The sequence below is a fragment of the Aquarana catesbeiana genome, linkage group LG04 (genome assembly GCF_042186555.1).
Source record: "Aquarana catesbeiana isolate 2022-GZ linkage group LG04, ASM4218655v1, whole genome shotgun sequence".
Lineage (NCBI taxonomy): Eukaryota > Metazoa > Chordata > Amphibia > Anura > Ranidae > Aquarana > Aquarana catesbeiana.
The window spans coordinates 184,196,464-184,219,814 of NC_133327.1; the positions used below are offsets into that span (position 1 = coordinate 184,196,464).

The 23,351-nt window shown below is 41.9% G+C and overlaps 1 protein-coding gene and 1 pseudogene across 2 annotated transcripts in view; both read left to right on the plus strand.

Moving 5' to 3' along the window:
- RNF13 (ring finger protein 13) overlaps positions 1-23,351 on the plus strand; it is a 177,705-nt gene that overhangs the window by 64,954 nt on the left and 89,400 nt on the right. For both annotated transcript variants that reach the window (XM_073625980.1, XM_073625979.1), the window contains one exon: positions 20,484-20,612. In XM_073625980.1, coding sequence (XP_073482081.1) covers positions 20,484-20,612 — 129 coding nt within the window. The remainder of the gene's footprint in view (positions 1-20,483; positions 20,613-23,351) is intronic.
- Positions 17,587-17,720, plus strand: LOC141141974 (U2 spliceosomal RNA; annotated as a pseudogene).

Here is a 23,351-nt window from a genome sequence, read left to right on the forward strand (position 1 = left end):
AGATGCCTGTCCTCTAGCGGGACAATGCTTCACATCTGGTGGGCTTGCCCTCCAATCTGGAAACTATGGCAAAAGGTCTTTGATCTTTACAGCAGGCTGATGGCGACATCAATCAAACCCACACCAGAGATAGCCCTATTATCTATACTCCCAGGCCCCCTCAAGTCGATTAAAAAAGATGTACTGCGCCACTTTCTGGCAGCAGTTAGGACAGTGATCCCCCGACATTGGAAAACGACAGATGTGCCTTCCTTGGGAGAATGGGTGGTTGAAGTGGACCAGATAAGAGATCTGGAGCGCCTGTTGGCGGAGGAAGTGGGAAAGGAGGAGCAGTTTACCGCCACCTGGACCTCATGGTCCATGTTTCGCTATTCTGATGAGTTTTCCCTTTGGGTCAGAGATACCCCACCCTTACCCGCCGATTAGCCATGCTGGAGTGCCTGGTGCCTCAGGTACCATCCCACACTTCTACTCACGTTCTTATTTCTGACTTTTTCTGTCTCCTCTTTGTTAAGTACTGAACCGACCACTCACATATATAGTTAAAGATCATATCTTTGGACTAGCTAAATGACTTGATTATCTATAATAGGTGAATAAAAGACTTCTACAGCAGTCTAATTCGTTGAGAGGGAACCCTCAGATAACACCAACCCGCGAAACTACAAGGTTCATTATATGTTGGCCCCCACCCGTATATTATTCCTCTCTTAGAATAAAGATTTCAATATACAATATGATATACCAGTAGTTCACCGAAAGCTGTATGTTAAAATGATCACTCCTGTTTATACATGGGTAAAGTACACCTCACTATTCTATGTATACTATATGTGTTGCCAAACTGTAAAGAATGGTATTTTTCTGTTATATTCTTTGTGTTCTTACTTTTGAAAATAAACTAAGATTGAAAACAAAGGTTCGGTGAAGTTTTTTGACACGCCACAGGAGGCGTGCAATTCGCTGGATACAAACCCATGAAGCTTCACTCTACAAGATGGCTCTATAATCTGGTTTTTGTTTCTTTTTCCTTTTTCTTTTTGTTATTCCTGTAATGGTCACTGTCACCCCTCTATTGGATGCACTACGATTTCTACGAATCCAGGTATTGTGTCGGCATGGGGGCTGGTTTTCTATGATAACTCTGATCTGCTGTATAATGCAAGTTTTTTCAACCTGCTATTAGAGCCCCAGAGAGACATGCTTTTTACAATCAACATGTAGTACTCTGGGTTTCCCGTGCTGTGAAGGGAGTCTCATCTTTGTACTACATTCGTCTACGTAGTCAAGATACCTGTTAGGTTGTTACAAAATGGTCAGGTGCAAGCTTTCCCATCAAACAGACTACTACCGGAAACTCTGGTGAAGTTCTCGGAAATTTTTTTTTTTTTTTTATACCATCATATGCCGAACTTTCGATTCACAAGGTAGAACTCTCTCAGGTTGGTTTGTTATCGAAAACAAGCTGCATACTGGACAATTTTTTTTTTCTTTTTTTTTTCTTTTTGGTTTTAGCTTTTTGTTTTGTTTGGTTACTGTTTCTGGTATGATAGCAGGGGGGGTTTTGTTAGACCACTGCCATGGGTCTTATTTAAAATATGCACATAAGTCTCTAATGCACATGTCCTCATCTCAGAATGGGACAAGATTGGACTACTGGGTAATGTAAAAAAGTGAAATAAAAAATAAACTAGTAAAAACAAGGAAATAGGTCCATGGAGTGTTCTATAGTCCAATATAAGGATCAGTAAAAAGAAGATAAGTGGAAAAGCCTCCCAATAAGTCCTTTCCAGAATGTAGTCCCACACTATAGCCAACAGATGATAAGGAATGCCGGATGGCCGCTTACCAGAACCGTAGGACCTCGGTTACGGAGGTCTAGTGGGCACAGACAAGAGGAAACACTCTGGCGGGGGCGGTAGATTCAAATGTCCGTCCGGCTCCTCTCCTCCATCGGTGAAACTTGGCTCCGCTATGCTCCATCTGAAGCCTGGGAAGGAAACAAGTCTTCTCTGTTAGAGATAAAGATTTTGAAGGCCCCCACTCCTACTTGCCAACATGGGTCCCACGGAACAGAGCGGAGCCAGGTTTCACCGTTGGAGGAGAGGAGCTGGACGGACGTTTGAATCTACCGCTCTCGCCAGAGTGTTTCCTCTTGTCTGTGCCCACTAGACCTCCGTAACTGAGGTCCTACAGTTCTAGTAAGCGGCCATCCGGCATTCCTTATCATCTGTTGGCTATAGTGTGGGACTACTTTCTGGAAAGGACTTATTGGGGGTTTTTCCCACTTATCTTCTTTTTATTGATCCTTATATTGGACTATAGAACACTCCATGGACCTATTTCCTTGTTTTTACTAGTATATTTTTTATTTCACTTTGTTTATCTCAACACATATCCTAACATAGGTTTAATTCAGATAATTCTTTTTAGTTTGCTGGTATATGTTCTTCGTTGATTGTTTTGTTCTGACGGGACATACATTGCACCTTTTTTTTTGTTTCTATTTTGCACATAATTAACTCATTTTTTGTTTGGGATGCACATCTATTTTCTCACATTACCCATACTTCCAAGCTGAATATTCCATTTTTTTTTTAGATTGCAGCGCCGTCACTTTGATACTAACACCTACTGCATTTATATTTACATATATATTTTCATATATTGTTTTTTCATTAGTACTCACTGGGGGTAGTGCGGATTGCCCATGTTACACAAGATTGGACCACTGGCTACCTTGTGCCATCTAATAATATTAGGGCTGATTTTGGACCAGTTACTCAGATCTCAAGTAAATCCCAAGTTGAGAAATGTGGCTTTCTGTAATAAAGCATTAGTAAGACGTCATCAGTGTAAAGCATGATTTTGCCATGTAATTCTCCCTACTGCAAACTGGTAATTTTTGGATTGGACCTGATCAGTGTGGCCAGTGGCTCAGCAGCAAGTGCAAATAAGACCAGGGAAATTGGGCATCCTGTCTAGTACTCCTTCTGAGCTGAAGCGGGGAAGAAATATGTCCAGTTTCCGTGATAGCTGCCCTCGGACAGTTGTAGAGAAGCTGGCCAATACATAAATCTATTCTAGATAGAGATATATGGGTCTTAGAAAAGCAAGGAAATTTCTTTTCACACAGAAATCTATGATCCAACTTACCTCCACAAGAAAACGGGTTAGCATAGTTTGTATTGCTACTGACCCATCAGGGGTGGGGTCTAATCAGGAAATGGTCCAAATATCAATTGAAATCTCCCAGAAGTAAATGAGGAACATCAGGTTTGTTTGCCAAGAACAGTTCTAGCATATTCAAGAAGGAGGGGTGTATATCATTGCTAATATACAGGCAAGAGTATACAACCTGCAATGCGTAAACACACATTGACCATCACTGTCAGTGCACTGTCCATTGTTAACTCATTCCTGTGAAGACTAGATGTTCTGGGAAGCAGCACAAAAGAAAGCAGGAGTCAGCGACAGTGAAAGTTGCAAACTGCAGGTGCTGGGGTAGGAATTGTAACAAATAGTTTACCAAATAATGCTTAACTTTTTTGTGCTCGCTGTGTTAATCTAAAAAACGTTGAGGGCCTAATACTACTTTTTGATTACCTTTTTCATTTTTGGAGAAATGAAATCAGTTGTTTTACATGTTATTAATGTGCCTAAAAAAAGCATCAGTTTACTTTTATCACAGTGTAGATTACACATTGCCTTTGGCTAGAGGAGAAATAATCCGCTTTGATCAGATACAAATACTTGAATGATTAAACTATTACTATTCACACGTTTTTGTACATGTTTTCGTTTTTAGTAAGGTAAAATATTACATATTCATAATATAATACAGTGGTTGTACACATTAGAGTTGTCTATTGTTTTCTGCGATTGGCCTTTTAAGACTGAGCAGTGGATAGGAACATGTTTGCTTGCAGTGACCGGTAGTGAATTTCAAATCAATTGTATGTAACAAATGAAAGGAGATCTATGATCACAGCATACACTTCATTTTTTTTTTTTAACATCCGTATTGTAATATCAATAAAAACATTTAGGTATTTTGTCTCCTTTTCATGAGTTCTGCCTGTCTGCTGACCATATCCTTCCACAACTTCCTGGATTCCCTGTATGCTTTGCAGCAGTGTTTTTCTACCTTTTTTTCAGTCAAGGCACCCTTTTAGGATTGCTTACAATCCTGGGGCACACCAGTGTGAAGCCTCGTTCTCCCAAGGAGGTGCGTCCGTTTGCAAGTGCTCTTTTGCGTGTTCCCGCATGTTGTGTTTTTTAATAGGCTGCTCTATGCTTGTGAAACAGGCAGAAAAGGTGCTGCCATGATTTTTAAATCGTGCCCCACCAAAATGCATGATACTGCTTACATGCAATTAGTAGATGTGTGGGGGTGCCATTGAGAATCAATGGCACCTGCAAGCATCTGCAAAAGGCAGCGCATTTTTTGTGCGGTGTGGGAAAATGCTTGATTTCACATGCACTATCACACTGTGAAAAAGCCCTACAGTATAGTTTGTAAAGCAAAGTTAAGTGGTCTGTAGGTTGTAAATCCCACCCACCCCCAAATGTGCGGGGGGGGGGGGTAATTTTGCAGGACTGTGCACTGTTTGTTTACTGCCCCCACCCACTAGCCCACTAGATTTGCTGCTGGGAGATGATTAGGCTGGAGAGGAGATGGGGGAAAGTAATCAAGCCCTTACAGTCCAAGGTTTACTCTGTTAACTACCGTGTACAGAGAGGAAGGAGAGAGCACATTCTGCAACTCCTCCCAGCTCTTTCCTCCTTTGTGCTGTTATCTATACTATTGGCGGCAAAACAGAAAGCTGTGCAGGATGCTCGACCTGTCCTTAGCAAGTTATTACATCATCGGTTGGAAGGACACAGGTGGGTGGCTTGCACAGCTTTCAGTTTTGCCAGCAAGAGTACAGATAACGGCATATAGGAGGAGATAGCCGTGAGGAGGTGCGGGATGTGCTCTTTCCCTCCTCTCTGTACACAGTTAACAGTCTAACCCTTTCTTGATCAGACTGTAAAGGGCTTGTCCTTTTGCTGCAGCACCCCTGGCGAATCTCTTCGCCACCTCAGGGTTAAACCCTGGTTGTAACCCTGCTTTATAGCTTCTCCTCTACTGTTTGCTTTAATTTTTTAAGGACTACATAACCCAAGGTACCTTGCTGGCTGCAAGTAGTGATTGCTGTACTGACTCCATCTTCTGAAACTTCCTCTCAGTGCCTCTGTAGTTCAGACAGGCTCTGTGACAAGTGTGACACAGCAGTACCTACTCACAAATGTGTGGGGATCTTCAAAGTAAGGCTGGCAATACGTTCTACAATTTTCGTATTCAATTTCCTTTAGATTTACTTTCAGCTATGTAGTGGAAGCACACTACATAGCTGAAAATCGAAAGTGTTTAGATTTGACCTCGTATTATATGGTCTTGGTAAATCTAAAGGAAAATTGTAAAAAAAAAAAAAATGTATAATTTATTGCCAGCCTAAGTTTACAAACGTCAGGTTTGTTTAACCACTTAAGAACCGGAAGGTTTTACCCCCTTCATGGCACTGCGTTACTTTAACAGACAATTGCGCGGGCGTGCGACGCTGTACCCAAATAAAAATGATGTGCTTTTTTTCCCCACAAATAGAGCTTTCTTTTGGTGGTATTTGATGACCTCTGCGGTTTTTATTTTTTGCTCTATAAACAAAAAAAGACTGACAATTTTGAAAAGAAAACTAAAGTATTCATCAGTTTAGGCCAATATGTATTCTACTACATTATTTTTTTTTTTTACAAGTAATGGCGGTGATCAGCGATTTTTAGCGACATTGCGGCAGACAGATTGAACACTTTTGACCTTTTTTTGATACCAGTGACATTATTACAGTGATCAGAGCTAAAAATATCCACTAGGGGGCGTTTAAGGGGTTAAGTGTGTCCTAGGGAGATGTTTATAACTGGGGGGAGTGGACTGACTGAGAGTAGAGAGAGATCGCTGTTCTTGATCACTAGGAACAGACTATCTCGCTGTACTCCCCTGTCAGAATGGGGATCTGCTTTGTTTACATTGGCAGATCCCCGTTCAGCCTCTGAGTAGCAAACGTGGGTGGCCTGTGCTGTGCAGTGGGCATGCGGCCACAGTATCTCGTCTACGAAACTATGTACAGGTGCGCCGTGTCGTGCAATAGGGCCGCCCTGCTGCAGTATATATGCAGTAGGCGGTCATTAAGTTATTAGGAGTAGGCAAGAAATGATTAAAGTACAAAGTGAAAAGGAACATATCTGTCATGAATCTGCAGTAATGTTTCATGCCCTGTCTGTCTGCTTACCTCTCTGGTGTGTGTATCAGCTTAAAAAAGAAGTATGTTATTTGTTTTTTTATTTTTTTTATTTACCCATTATACTTGCCTAGGTGGATGCAGCATTGGTGATGCTGCCTCTGTCCCCTGGCGCCTCTGCACTGAGAACCGAGCCATCGAACACCGCTGATGGCTTGGTTCTCTCAGCTCCCCGAGTGGAGAGCCGCTGCCTGTCAGTCAGCAGCTCTCCTCTCTGCTCCTCCACACCCATTGGAGCGCTGAGCTGTGGAGGGGCGGGGAGCAGCCATCTCAGTCTCTCAGCGGCTCGCAGTGTTCTCGTCACCTCCCATTGCTGCTGTTGTTTCCAGTAGGACGGGCTGTCTGTGAGCTTCCGGCCGGCGCTCCAGACTACCCTACATGCCTACTATTGTCTACTAACATGTGAGTTTAACTTTTTACTTATCCAATAAAGTCAATGATTTTACACTATATATACTTTTTTTCCTTCTATGACCATATCTGCAATGCTGTGGGCTGATGTCTGAGTACCTGTCAGTGTAAACATCTTTAGCCTGACCCTGCAGTTTTTGATGTCCCATCTCGGTATAAGGTCTCTGATCCATTGGTCATGGTTCGAAGCAGTATTAACAAACGGCTTTCTCTGATCCTCTGTAACGGGGGGATCATGAGTTTCTGGTAAGCGGCCAGTCTGATTTCACGGTGGTGGAGCAAGCACGCTTTTTTCTTCTCACAGCAAGAATTGATGTTTTTTTGAACTTTTTTAAGATACTTTCATATCACTTGGGTGATTTATTTTTTATACATGGACTTTTTATTATCACTTTGAACATTTTATTTTTGGATTGATTATTCATTTGACATGTGTTTTGTATATTATGTATACACTAAAGGGGAACTCTTCACTTAGTTCTAAATATTTGGTTTGGTGATGATGTGTATGATCACCAATCTGTTTTAGCGCGATTCAACCCCCCTTTTTTCTTATTTAATTTCACTGTGTTTGTGTTACATAGATGAATCGCGGCTATAATTGTTATTGTTTATGTATTTCCTTGTAGCGCAGTTATTCCCCTCATTTTTCTTGAGACAGGCATCAGTCCAGGCACCTGGCGGATCCAGACTTTTGTCATGATGACGCGGTGCCTGGACTGATTCCAGTGACGTCAGCAGAGAGCCGACTTCAGACCGCTTTCTGCTGAAAACAGGTCACAGGAGTGCAAAACAAATTGCACTCTTGTGACCCAGAGGAGAAGCCCAGCCAAACGAGCTCAGGCTGGACTTCTCCTTTAAGGACCATGCTCTTACACCTGCATGTTTAAGTAATCTTCTCTCAGCATGGCTCCACCCCAGCCTCTAGCAGGAAACACTACAAGCCACCCTTGCCCGAGCAATAGTATGTTAAGGTTTGTCTGTGTGTTTCTTGTTGTGTGCTCAACATTTGATTCCGTGTATCGATCTTGGCTTGTTATCCTGACTGTCCCTGTCTGCTTGTAGCCCTGACCTTTTGGCGTGTTCTCCTGACCATTCCTGTCTGCTTGTTGCCCCTACCCTTGGCTTGTCCTCCTGACTATTCCTCGTTACCCTGGATTACTGCTTCCTCTCCATCCATCAGAGCCAGCCATGAGCGTGAGCTGGGAGACCCTAGGGGCTGCGTTCTGGAGTCAGCTGCAGCAAAGTCCATCCTCACCATCGGAGGCTCTGGTGAAAACCTGCTGACTCCGTGCCCTGGGGAATCTTATGCATTAGCTCCCCATTTGATCTGTGTTGGTGCTCAGATGGAGCTGCTTTCCTGAACCACCCAAAGCTCCATCCGCAGCAGTCAGCCGAAGGGTCCACAACCTTAGCGGTGCGCTCCTAATCCTAGTGGCGTGCACCTGTCACCTGGCCTCAGGTGACCTAACAATATCATTTTATATTTTGACCATAGATCTGCTTAAACTTTTGCCACAATCACAACTTTATTTGCTGGATAACTTTTCCATCTGTATGACATTTAATCATCTTTCATGTATTATTCTCTTAAAACACGCATACCTCTGGAGAGGAGTGGTGGATTATGCTGTAAAACCTTTCCATCTACACTTACCAGCCACTTTATTAGGTATACCTGTTCAATTGCTTGGTAACACAAATTGCTAATCAGCCAGTCACATGGCAGCAACTAAATGCATTTAGGCATCTAGACGTGGTGAAGGCGACTTGCTGAAGTTCAAACTGAGCATCAGAATGGGGAAGAAAGGAGATTTAAGTGACTATGAACATGGCATGGTTGTTGGTGCCAGAACACCGGACGTTTCAAAAACTGCTGATCTGCTGGGATTTTCACGCACAACCATCTCTCGGGTTTACAGAGAATAGTCCGAAAAAGAGAAAATATCCAGTGAGTGGCAGTTGTGTGGATGAAAATGCCTTGTAGATTTCAGAGAATAGGCTGACTGGTTCGAGATGATAGGCAACAGTGACTCAAATAATCACTCGTTACAGCCAAGGTATGCAGAATACCATCTCTGAATGCACAACACATCAAACCTTGAAGCAAATGGGCTACAGCAGCAGAAGACCATACTGGGTGCCACTCTTGCCAGCTAAGAACAGGAAACTGAGGCTACATTTCACACAGGCTCACCAAAATCGGACAATAGAAGGTTGGTAAAACGTTGCCTGGTCTGATGAGTGTTGGTTTCAGCTGCAACATTTTAGATGGTAGGGTCAGATTTTGGTGCAAACAACTACCTGAGTATTGTTGCTGACCATGTCCATCCCTTTATGACTACAGTGTACCCATCTTCTGATGGCCCCTTCCAGCAGGATATTGCATCATGTCACAAAGCTCAAATCATCTCACCACTGGTTTCTTGAACTTGACAATGAGGTCACTGTACTCCAATGGCCTCAACAGTCACCAGATCCCAATCCAATAGAGCACCTTTGGGATGTGGTGGAATGGGAGATTTGCATCATGGATGTGCAGCTGACAAATCTGCAGCAACTGCATGATGTTATCATGTCAATATGAACCAAAATCTCTGAGTAATGTTTCCAACACCTTGTTGAATCTATGCCATGAAGAATTAAGGAAGTTCTGAAAGCAAAAGGGGGTCCAACTCAGTTAAAGCAAGGTGTACCTAATAAAGTGTCTGGTGAGTGTATATTCAAATGATTACATCTTTTGTGTGTGATTCTCCTAAAACACGCATACCTTTTGGGGGGGGGTGGTATTAAGTTAACATTTCTTCTAGGATAGTAAGCACAATAAAGCACCAGATCACAGCCCTCTTTACACAGCCCTCCTCATCAAAACACCACCCAGGTCTCCAGGATTTTGTAATCTCCCATTTGACAGGGCTTGGGCCTGGCAAGAAGTTGCTCAACATTGCTTTATGGAAAGGACAGATGTTGACTCGCTGATATAATGCATGCTTTGATGTTGGGGTGGTATCACATAGATGGTTGTGTAAAGCTGAATATCAGGTTAAATTGCAATCTTCACTTAATGCTTTTTAAAAATATTGTAGATGGGACTGAAGAAATATTTGGGTTATGAATGTTAATAGGTGTTAAGGATTGTTTGTTTTTTCAATGTATAATGATGTGTAGAATTATATATGCCAAACCCTTTATCTTTTTCTGTTAAAAGACATCCATTGGCTTTATTCTCTTGGGGACATATGCCAATGTACTGTATCTTATGGACTTGCCAGTTCCCAGGTCCATCTGCGTTCTGCTACCAGTGTGTGCGAATCTTATCCTTCTCTGGATCCTGCATTATTTTACAGGACAAGTGTCTAGAAGGCATGTCCCTGTGGCATGTCCCTAGCTTTGCATTGGCCAAAGCATAAGAGGCAAAGCTGGGAGATCTTGCCAATTCAGTACTCTAGACATAATGAGACAGTGTTTGATACAGCACTGCATCTGAAACATCATTGGTATTATACAACAGCTAACAATAACCGCGATAATGTTGTTTCTGGCCTATGACAAAATAGCTTTAGTCTTAAACTGAAAATTGCCTAATATTCCAGTAGCTATTAAATAAAAAATCGTAACTGATGTTTTGATGTTTTGATGTTTTGCGTTGTTACTGAGCTCTTTAGTTATGAGTCAAATGTTGGTCAGCGTGCTTCCCTGTAATTGATGTCAGCTGCTCCGCTGAATCTGACTGAACATCTGACCAAGTGCAAGACCAGATGTTATCAAACCCTTCTCTGAGCCAAACTCTATTCAAAACTCGTTTTTGTTTGCTTTTGACAAAGTAGGTCAGAATCAGAATCTATGCCATGTTTATATTGCTGTAAGTCTTCATTTTTATTTATTAATATTATTATTTATTACAGGATCTTAAATAGTACTGTCAATTTTACGCATTGCGATTTTCAACTCCTTCCTGTCCTTGTGACACTAGGTTAAGAAATAAGAGTATGCAGGTGTAATTTCCAGTCCTTATGAGACCCTGTCATCAGAATAGGTTGTGAGAGTAAAAAATATCATCAGTGGAGGATCCTTTGACAGAAATTTCAACTCTTTCCCTCTCTTTACTAAACTAAAAAAAGGTTTGATGGAATTCGGGTTTAATGTGATGCTAAACCCACAACAGTAAACCAGTCTGTATATGCAATAAAGCATGCTTGTTATACATGGAGTCACTCTGCACATGCTCAGTTTGGTGTGTATTGCTAGAATGTTTTTTTTTTTTTTTTTTTTATTGTGAGGGTGCATGTGATCAGCACATGGCCAATCAGCACTGTCTAGACAGAGGGTCAGGGGTCCTGCAGCCCTATAGGATAGTCAGAGTAGAATGAAAACTCCTCCTACAAGCTTTAACCAGACACAGATAGAAGTCACAAGACTGCTATATACTGCTAATGAGAAAATGTATTTAGCAGTTTATATTTACTAAAATAATTGCATTTCCATGTTCTGTGTACTGTGGGAGACCAGATATAGTCAATGCAGGATCCTGGGTTTAGTAACATTTTAAGGAATGCTTCACAATGAATGCTTGAAGTGGTTACATCTTGGGAGATGCCCCCACTTGACCGAAACACCAAATATTTGTAAAAGACTGCTCAGTGAGTAAAGATTGAACTTTGTATAATATACGGGTACCCTAATCCCAGAACATGATAGAAAATTGGAGTGAAGTGGGGCAGCAGGTTTTTTTTATGATACTGTCTGATGGCATTAACAAGTTATATAATGTTAAAACCAAAAACTTTTAGTGCAAAAATTATACATATTAAAAGGATCCATAAATAAGGGATTATATGAAAATACAATACATGACAATTAGAAACTTTGAATCCCTCAAGACGGTTCCTATACCCCCACCAGGGGAGCCACCTCTGATTAAAGCGGAGTTCCACCCAAAAGTGTAACTTATGTTTTATGCACTCCTTGCCACCTTACATGCCACATTTGGCATGTAATTTTTTTTTTTGGGGGGGGGAGTGGGTACCTGGTTTTGACATTTACTTCCTATCCCACTTCCTGCTTCCATCCTCTCGTCGCCTAGGCGGTGACTCCTCTCCCCCTAGGCACCCCCTCCCTCTCTGCAATCTTCTGGGACACGTCACAGGTCCCAGAAGATTGCCTGACCACGAGGAGAGCGTAGCGCGCCGCGCGCCTCGCGCCTGCACAGTGCAGACCCGGCTGTGAAGCCGCAAGCTATCACAGCTGGGTGCCCACACTTTCAATGACGGCACAGTGGAGAGGAGGGGGAGAGGAGCGAGGCTTCAGGCAACCGCATCGCTGGACTGTGGGACAGGTGAGTGTCTGTTAAAAGTCAGCAGCTACACATTTTGTAGCTGCTGACTTTTAATAAACTGAAAAACGAGTGGAACTCCACTTTAAGCCGCTCAAGATGTAGTGTTTAAGTCTCTCTCTCTCTCTCTCTCTCTCTCTCTATATCTATATCTATATCTATATCTATATCTATATATATATATATATATATATATATATATATATGTGTGTAGATAGATAGATATATATATACACACACACATATACAGTTGTGCTCATAAGTTTACATACCCTGGCAGAATTTATGATTTCTTGGCCATTATTCAGAGAATGTGAATGATAACACAAAAACTTTTTTTCACTGTGTTTTTATTATTCATATCCTATGAAAAATAGCCAAGAAATCAAATTCTGCCAGGATATGTAAACTTATGAGCACAACTGTGTGTGAGTGTGTGTATGTGATATATATATATATATATATATATATATATATATATATATATATATATATATATATATATAATTATTGTGAGCATATGGGATAAAAGGTTATTAATATGTGGTCTATATAATAGGTGAAATTATATCTTTTGCCTGCTAGTAGACTAATGTTCAAATCAATGTGATCCCTCTAAACTTTAAGGAACACTATAGGTCAACATTGATGTCCAAAGTAGCAGAGGGACATCTAAAGTCCATAAGTAATCCTGTATAAAGATCAGTAATGAAGTAAATTAGAACTAGCTTATATTGACCAGCAGGAAACTCCAAATATGTTTATGGCTAAATTGGATAAGCTTGCAACACTTTTGTGATGCACAATGACATTTTGTTGTTAGTGCTAAATGAATGGAAATTGCTCAGATGTCACTTTAAAACTGTGCAAAAGCATTGTTTCTAGGAAAAAGCAGCTAATATTGTTTCTTCTACAGAGATAAACCAGCTGGAAACAGAAAACCTATTTATTTTGGCTGCAGTTTACCTGTAAAATCTTTTCTTTTTCTGCGCAGCCAGCCCTTGGCTCCATCAAATTGCCTGAAGCAAAATGACTGCATCATACATAACTCTGCAACTGTAGTTATTATTCTCAAGCCTCTACTCTGGCTCTTGATAATGCTGCCTTTTGTGCATTATAAACACTTGCTTTAGTATATTTATAATCTATTGCACGTAGAGCTGCAGATTAGAAAGGTATTTGTCACTAACCCCTTTACTACCCATTCTGTTCCAATTCATCAGCGAGTGCATGCATTCCCACAAACAGCATGAAATAACCTGCTAGGACATGTGGGAGGTACCATTAAAGTAAGTTCACCTTTTCACAAAACACAAAAAATGAAATGGTAAATGAACTCGCTACAACTCTCTACCCCACATGTTGGCATGTGATCACTTTGACCAATCCGAATCGCTCAGACTGGCTCATCCCAGATCTGTTGCCTACAGCGGTTTGCTAACAGGAATGGTACACAAACCCTGTATTAGGCATGTGGGGGCTGCCTGTAGTGTTTCATTGCATTGGACTCTACCTGATGGGCACCTGTGCAATTGCCTTGTTGACTGTCAGTGTGGTAAACAGGTCCAGGGCGGTGACCCCAGCTGGGAAGTCATGTTGCTGAAGGTCTGTGTGGCGACAACCAACCTTTATGGGTGAAGTTTGGACACTCTTTGGGGAAGGAGGAGGGATGCAGCATGGACTGGTTAGTACCCCAGTGGTAGCCCTAAAAAAAAACATTATTTCTATTCCTACAAGTTTTTTTTAATTATTTATTTTTATTTTTTTTGTCAGCTATTGTGCAGTGTAGGATGCTGACACCCATATTTAGGGTATAATATTCTCCTATTAACCCACTTACTGCCGCTAGGGCTCCCCACTCTGTCACAGCTAATGGGGGATCTTCTCCCCACTCCCACTGTCAAAATTTGAAAACAGAGCGGAGCCCCACATTGCCACGTCTTTCATAGTTTCCTGTTAATAAATACAGTACATTACATGCTGAAGATAAGGTTCTTTGTGCTTTCGTTTAAGCTCACAGGAAGCGACAAAGGCACTGCATTTTTTGTCAAGATCAACAGGTATTCTCTATACTTGTTGAACATGTTCTTGGCCTAAAAAGTGAAAATGAATGCAGCCATTCCACTGGTAAACTACAATATAAAATTCCTGGGTTTAGCTACACTTAAAAACACACATCCCTTCTTTCAGGCATGCAGTGGTGCAAATAATTCTTAATGCTACCCTAATGTACCTCGTCAACATGTGACATTATTTAAAAAAAAAAAAGATTTTTTTTTATTAAGATTTTTGTACATTGGGCAGCCCAATGAAATGAATAGGCGGCCCTAAATGAGATGCACAAAATTGTGCGCACACTGTCACACCTCCATAGGTATGAACAAAGCCTTAATGTTTATCTCATAACTTCCAGACCTGTACAGTTAATGTCTTCCAGGAAGTATTTTTGTTTAATTCCAGTACAGTGCATGTAAAGGTTGTTGGTAGATCTTGTATGCACGAGCAGCTGCAATGATTTATAATTAACTTATTAGATTGGCTTTGCTTGTGCAGAAATCCCGGATCTTATTATATATTCAGAAATCATTGCCCATATTTATTTGTGGCTGAATTGGTTGGTTTTACTCAACCAACAGCTTTATTTTTCTGGAATAGATTCTGGTATGCTATTGGTTGTGATATTCTGAAGGTCATTCACCTAAATCTACTGGTATTTCTCTTGTATGTTTTGATAGATATCTTAAATTTGTGCACTGATTACTTCAGCAATGTTGGCAGTGTGGAGGTTAGATGTAATAGAAACCGCAATGATGGAATTTTACAGTACGCACTGGTTACAGTGCAGAAGTTTAACCTACTATCCACTAGGTGGTGCTATACACATCAGACAACTGCTGTAGATCGGAATTTACAAAAAAAAATTCAGATGAATAAGCCTACTGCAATATATGCATTCTTTTTTCCAGGCGCTCACTTAGGTCTGTGTCTCTTTTAAATGCAATACAGTTCTTTTAAGAAGCACATTTTTTTTCTCTTAAAAAAGGTTTTATTAGACACAGGTACACATATCACATGCAGGAGAAAAATGGAACAACACAAAAAAAAAAAAAAAAAGGTTTTTGGTAACACAGCATATACATCAGTTACAACACAGATACAAATCATCACATACTTGGTAGGCACTTATTTATGTGGAAATGCGTAGCAAATTGTATAGAAGGACATGTAATATTTACATACAATATGTCGTTTATGTCTATGTTTACATCCCTCATGTACAAGTTTTGGATTCTTGTAGCCATCGGTCCCAGATTCTGTTATATTTGGCTGGACAGCCTCTATTAATATATAGGAATTTTTTACATAACAAGGTTGTGTTTATATCCCTTTTCCATTCTAGTATATTTAGGGGTTCAGGTCTCATCCATTTCCTAGCAATTATTTTTCTAGCTGAGAACAACGTTTCTTGTAGGAATATTTTTGTGAATTTTTCAATAACATCAGGAAATATCCCAAGTAAGTACGACTTCGGATCTAACGCTAGGGGAGATCCCATGACATCATGTAGGAAGGTCACTATTTGTTTCCAAAATTCCTGTATTTTGGGACATGACCATATAAGATGGAAAAATGTCCCCGTTGCAGTATTACACATTGGGCATGTAGTGGGCTGATTCCTTTTGTATCTGGCTATCCTGAGAGGGGTGAGATACGCTCGGTGAAGTATGCATATTTGGGACAGTCTGTCTGAGAGTTTGGGGGACACAGTCTTGCAAGTTTCTAAGGCCTCTTCCCATTCCTCATCCTCCATCGTTCCCACATCTCCCTCCCATCGGGGTTTTAAGGCATAGGCTATTTTTGACGAAACAGGTGTGGAAAGCATATTATAAAAGCATGATATAAGCTTTTTGGGGTCAGTGTTTTTAATTATTGCTATAATGGGATTGGGGGTGGATTGCGGCCAAGATTGTGAGAACTGCGTACGTGCCGCGTGACGAATCTGAAGGAAGCGATAGAACATATGGTCTTGAAGTGTAAATTCCTCCTTAAGTACCTCAAAGGATTTGAAGGTCCCGTGAGTGATCAGGTGGTGTAGGTAATATATACCCCTCGATGCCCAGAGTTCTGTGTTCTGAATGTGGTGAAATTCCTTGCAACACTGCTGTCTGATAGGCCCTTCAGACAGTGTGCCATAGAATGTAACTGAGCAGTACGGCGGCTCAGGAAAAAAGGGGGGGAGACATTATCTCACCGCATGGCTCTTCTGGCGCTCTACTAATTACTTCTGTCAGGGACCACTTTACGTTCCAGCCAGGTAATGACCTCACGTGGATCTTCAAAGAATAATACCTTCCCTCCGCTCTCCACTCGCAAGCGTGCTGGGAACAACATGGAGTATTTTAGGTGGTGGGTGCGCAGTTGTCTTTTAGCCTCCATGAATCCCTGACGCCTTTTCTGTATCTCCGCGGAAAAGTCAGGGAAAATTGCGACTTTAATATTTCTAATAGGGATGTTTCCCTTCTCTCTCGCCAATCGCAGGGCAGCATCCCTATCTTTTGTAATTCAGCAGTTTTGCGATAAAGGTGCGAGGGGGAGCTCCCTGTGGGGGGGGGTCTCGCTGGTATGCGATGTGCTCGCTCGACCACCAGTACGGGGGAGAAGGCCTTGTGACCATAAGTGTTGATTAATAACTGCTCCAGGAATGTTGTCGGGTCCTTACCCTTTGCCCCCTCTGGGAGACCGATGAGGTGGATGTTGCATCTTCTTAGGCGATTCTCCATTTCATCCTGTTTGGCAAGGATCTGATTAATCTGGCATTGCACGTGTTCCGATCCAGATTGTAATGGCGGGAGGGCATCTTCCACTGTACTTATGCGGGTCTCAGTCTCCCTGACCCGATCACAAAGTTTCTGGAAGTCTTGTCTTATTAATAAAATGTCCATTTTAACTTCTTCAATCTGTGCAGTGAGGGAAGTGTGGCACAGAGTAATAGCCTCCAGCAGCCTGTCTGTGTCTCCTGCTCCCAGCTCTCCTCCCGCCTTCTCAGCGCCGCCATCATCCTCTCCCTCCTCACCTACCTGCCGGCGATATTGTGCTAGCTTTGCTGTTGCTGATTTTTGGCTTTTTGTGGGAGAAATGACCACAAGAAATAGCGAGTGCCTTCTGAGACAGTTTGGGAGTGATATCTCGCCGTAGAGTCACAGGATTAGCCGTTAATCAGGATCACTTGTCGGAGCTCCGGGAAGGTGCGTCCTACGCCATGCACAGTCAGGCCACGCCCAAGAAGCACATTTAATATTTTAATTGAATGGCTGCTAACTGTGTTGATGTTAAAGTGTAAAATTTGGGATTTTCTTTTACTTTCACTTTCAATGAAAATGGTAAACAGCACAAATAATGAGGGTGATTCTCCCTAATAGGCACATGCGGCAGTAAAAGCCTGACAGGTGTTCTAATCCCTCTCCACTCTATCCAAAATGTTACCCTTAGTTACACTGTAAGCATACAACTTCCTGGCCTTTTGGCTAAGATGAAGTGTAGTATCTGTTCTTATCAGTTGCCAAGAGGTGGCGCTTGCTGTTGTCCCTGATCTATGGTGAAGTGGTATCAGGGATGGGGGAGGCTATGCAAAACCTGCTGGTGTAAAGGTAACCTGGAGCGGTTCATAGCCGAAAGGGAAGCCTTCTGATGGGGATGGAGAACCATTGGGTCTGGCCAGAGGGTCCCTGGCCTTCTGGCCTAGATTGGAGTAGCTCTAGCTCCGGTTAGTTTTTCGAGAGAGAACACTGGCTCCTCCTTTGGGAGGGGGGGAGTGGTTAATATTTCCCAAATGTAATTAAGTAGGAGGGATGGGAGCGACGGTGGGGCCTGATGGTAAAGGGCTCTCACCAAGCTTCCAGAACTTCAGGCCTTCCTGGCTGGGGTGGGATCTGCTGTGGTCTGGGTTGGGGGTCAGGGTTGCACGAAAAGCCAGTGGTGAATGTGCCCCCGAAGTGGCAGTTCAGGGGTGCCGTACAGTCACAGTGTTTCGGCACTTGATTTATTGCACCATGGTCACTTCACCACAACACACGTTTTTCGTACCTGCCTCTAGGGCCGAGCCTTTTGGCTAGGACCAGGGGAAATTTTTATTCCTGGCTCGAGGGCCGGCCATTGTATTACACAATGGTCACTTTTCACTCTCCCACTTCCTTCTCCCCACTTTCTTTTTATTCATCCCCGTGTTTGTCACTTTTTTGTATTTTTTTGTTTGACGTGTATACACGTTTGTCACTGTGTGATGAGTAGGGTGTGGGTCCTCGGGCCTACTCTGAAAGTCTTGGGAGGGGGTGGACATAGGCCTCCTGGCTTGGTTCACCCTCTCTCATGGGGTCTCCCTTCGGAGGAGTCCCACCTAGTACTTGGGTGGGTCTCTTTCAGCAGACCTACCAGAGAATGGGGGTCCGTCTGGTTTCGGCCAGATGGACCCAAGTGAAGTACCTCAGTCCCCGTCTGGAGCTTAACGCCAGGGGATCAGGGTAAGGTCCTTCCCTAGTGGAGGATCAGTGTAACACCCGTTGCACGTTTTTGTGTGTCACTCTTTATGTGTGTGCACTTTTTTTGGCACCAAGTGCTTTCACACTGGAGCGGTGCGCTTGCAGGAGGAAAAAAGGTCATGCAAGCAGCACCTTTGGGGCACTGCTGGAGCGATGTATACACCGCTCCTAAAACACCCCTGCCATTGAAATCAATTGCCAGTGCTGCCAAAGCGCCCGCGGGAGCTTTTAACCCTTTTTCGGCCGCTAGTGGGGGGGGGGGTGGTAAAGTGCCCCACTAGCGGCTGAAAAGCACTGAATAAAATAGCGGCCCTTTTCCACCAGCCCCCCGCCCCAGTGTGAAAGTGCCCCAAGTACCCAGTAGGCAAGTGCTAAACATAAAGTATGATAGTTGCCAAGAAAAATTAAGTGTGTTGTGTTTTTTTGTTTTTTGTTGTTTTTTTTTTGAGCAAAGATGGTTGCACAGTTATGCTGTAATGTTCATTGTTTTATGTTGGGGGTCCTCAATGCCATTTATAGGAAAATTCATTTATTGGGATTACAGGGCATCACAATCTTTGCACCTGGTAATAAGCTTTTTTTTCTTTTTCACTAAAATTCTTTGAAGTGGTGTGAAGAGCCACATATATGACAATAAAAGTCTAGTAGCTTCCCCACCAGTGATTTTAATAGTAGTTCTTTTTTTTAATGGGATTCTGAAATGTGTACTGTATATACTCAGTTGTGATAACGGGAAAAAAAAGCACCAATTTGTGATGCCTATTAAATATTTTTTTTTTTACGATTTCTGCATGATCTGACCTTTATTGAAGTCGTAGTAAATAATTTCAAGCACAGAGAATTTTAGCTGCTTGTAAGAGTACCTTCTACTTAAGAGCATATTTAAAGCCTAATCACTTTTTTTTGGGGGGGGGGGGGGGGAGAGAATGGTTAACAGCTGCCAGTTTTTTTTTTTTTTTTTTTTTGCCATCTGTGTGCCAGTGAGATTTCCTTTACTTCCTGTCCTGTAGACACAACAGGAAGTGATGGGAAATATTTCTGATGTAGGCAAATCTCCTCTTAAATATTTGTCAACAGAACAAGTTACCTCCATTGGTACAATTCCCCTTTTATTCCAATAATGGAGAAAAAGCCCAATTGTGGGCTTTTTCCTCACTTTCATTTTGAAGGGCAATGATCACAGAACAAATAGAGTAAATCTCCTGATACCGAACTGGGGTGAGATTTCTGCCAAATGGGACTGTCTTTATTATTGCAAGTTTGATGCAGATCAGAGTCAGACTATGTTTTGGGGAGTCTCACTCATGATGAAATCTAGACCATTGCTAAAGGTTCACAAACTTTTCTTACAACTGTGTATTTACAGCAACTGTAAATTGGATGATTTTATTTAACACAGATAATAAACATGTCAAACTTACCTACTCTGTGCAATGGTTTTGCATAGAGCAACCCTGATCCTTCTCTTCTGGGGTCCTCTGCCAGCGCTTTTGGCTCCCACCCCCCTGAGCCCCCCATAGCAAACCCTGAGCCCTGCTGTTCCATTGACACACACAGCACAGCTTGCCCCCCCCCCCCCCAACTGGCTGTGATTGACAGCAGCAGGGGCCAGTGGCTCTCTGCTTCAATTTCCAGTCAGGAGACAGAGAGCCGCTACTCTCAGGCACAGCGCTGAATCAAGATTAAGATTGGGCTCAGGGAGGGAGGTATAGGGGGTGGGGGGAAGCTGCACACAGAAGGCTTTTTACCCTAATGCAGATAATGCATTAAGGTAAAAAACATTCTGCCTTTGGAACCGTTGTATATACTTGTATGTTAAAGTGTATTTCCATGTTTCCTAATATTCTTTGTTGTGTGTTTTTGTAGGGGTTTCTGGTTTCCTCTAAACCAGAGAATGCTTGTGAGCCCATTTCTCCTCCACCAGTGCAGAAGGACAACACCTCGAGTGTCTATGTGGTGCTTATCAGGAGACTGGACTGTAACTTTGACATTAAGGTAAGATGACCTCTGCTACATGGGCATAGCCACTGAGATCCCTGTGTACAGATGTGTTCTCTTGTAGAATGAAAGGCCTTAGGGACATATTGAGCCCCCATTCACACCGGTGCGACTTGTCATGCGATTTGACACTTCCAAATTGCAGGACAAGTCGCACCCGATTGCTGGCAATGGAACTGTTCATATCTCCGCGACTCAAGCGATTATGAAAAAAGGTTCCTCTAATACTTTTTACCGATTTTTTTTTTTTTTTTTTTTTTTTTTTTTTTTCATTGTGACTTGCATAAAGTTCAGTTAAATGACGTCACAAGCTGCTTTGAAATTGCGCTGAAGTAGCACAACTTCAAAGCTGGACTGGTGTAATCAGAGGCTTAGGGCACAGTAAATGTGTGAATAGTCAGTGAAAACATTGATAAATAGACCATGTTAGACCTTTTGGTATACATTCCTGCTGCAACAGTTATATATGTGCACTTGATATAATATGTGTGCAAGTTTTCTGCTGTCCAGCTCAGCTTTCGATCAAAGTGTTACTAAACCTAGGACCCTGCATTCAGTAGATCTGGTCTCCCACAGTACACAGAACATGGAAATCCAATTCGTTTAGTAAATCTAAACTATTTTATTAAATATATATACACAACAGTATATATCAGTCTTGTGACTTCTATCAGTGTGTGGTTAAAGCTTGTAAGAGAAGTTTTTATTCTCTGATTATCCTATGATGCTGAATGACCTCTGACCCTCTGTCTGGACAGTGCTGATTGGCCCTGTGCTGATCGCATGCACCCTCCCAAGAAAAAAAACTAACAATACACACAAAACTGAGCATGTGCAGAGTGACTCCAAAGGCTCTGCCTTATCAGGAGATGGATTGGGGACAGTGTATGAAGGGGAGGATCAAAGAAGACAGGATCAAACAGCCTTTTTTTACACAATGCAGATAATTTACCCCTTATATTCCACAGTGAATAAAACGAGCATGCTCTACTGCATATACAGACTGATTTTACTGTTGTGGGTTTAGTAACACTTTAAGGGCATTGCAGTCTGGCAGATATCTTCATAAAAGATTTTTATAACAAAAATCTTGGGACCCCATAAAGCCTGCTGAAATGTATATAATTTCTCTCTACCTTTAGAGCACTGTTATAATAAGGAAGGTGTAGACATGTTTCCTATAGCAATTGTTTCTTAAACTACGGGCCAAGATGCAAATTGGGTTGTGGGAGGATTGGACTGCAATACTTAGTGATGTCTCTTTCAAATTGATGAGATGAATCGTGAATCATAAGCAAAGTTGCTTAGAAGAAACACACATGCAGAGATTCAGAACATCCAGACTGAATTGGAGAAACTCTTCCAAGAGCTGAACAACACATTAAATGCAAAACTTGATCTCTTAGAAGAGGAGGTCACCAAGATTAAGAGGACAACAGAGTCAACCAAGACTATCAAAGTTTCAGTGTATCCAGTCGACTGCAAAAAAATACTCCAAAAGATTTTTAGTTTTTCTGATATTGAGGGGGGAATTCTATATTTTCTATGTCCTCAGTGAGTTCAAGTTCCAAGAGTAGTGATAGGAAGGGAAAGTTAGCAGATACTTTTTTGGGTAATGAGGAACAAAAAAACAACTAACAAGCCCAAATTTCACAAATACACAAACTTACCAGAAGAGATTGAGGAGAGGGCTATGAGTCACAAGAAATACAAACCGTAACAAGATGTACACATTAACAATGTGATTTTAGTTTAGATTTTAAAAATGTTTGCACGTTCATGAATTATCCTCTATAGATGAAGGAGGTTACTCAGGTTTGAAGATTACTAATAGAATAAGAGCCCCTGGTCTAATTTTTACCCCAGTCATGACAGAGGTAAGAAACTTGATCTATTCCAAAAATGTTTTGAATAGGATTTGGTCTCTTTGGTGGAGAAGGCGAGTGTAGGCAGATTTAAGGGAAACCATAACATGAGTAGACAACAGATGAAGATTTTAGATTTCCTAAAGAGAAATTCAGCCATCACTATAAAGGGTGTAGTTAAAGGTGGAGCTGCAATAGTGATAAACAGAGAGGACTTTCGGAGAAGCCAATAGGTCATGGGTGCTCAACCTGTGGCCCTCCAGCTGTTGGCGAACTACAATTCCCATCATGCCTCTGCCTTTGGGAGCCATGCTTGTGATTATCAGCCTTGCAATGCCTCATGGGACATGTAGTTCCGCAACAGCTGGAGGGCCACAGGCTGAGCACCCATGCATTAGTCAATTATGAGATGAGAACACCTACTGTAAGCTAAATAGAGCTCACACTGCTAGCTACAAAAAAACAAAAACTAGACATTGTGAAGCAAACCAAGGGGCAATTTTAGACCTTCTTTCCTTCTTGTAGCTCAGAGATTGATAACGGAGTTCCCTGTAACCCTGATATTCCACCCCCTCCCAAAGGTTCACAAATCTAATGCTTCAATTACAGGCCAACCTATTGTGGCCAGTATTGGGTCTGTTTGGGAGATTTTTGGTTTAAAATCTAAAGACGTATTTTTGAGATCCAAAACTGGAGAATGTTGTACGGGTGACAAATGGCTGACATGTGATGCCAGCTTTTCGTATTCATTTATACCTTGTAATTTGGGATGGATGGCACTGCAACATCATCTTGATCATTATACTAACTATTCTCCTGATCTCAAGATTTTTATAGTGGAAGCAGTTCTAACACAATTACATTTTGTTTG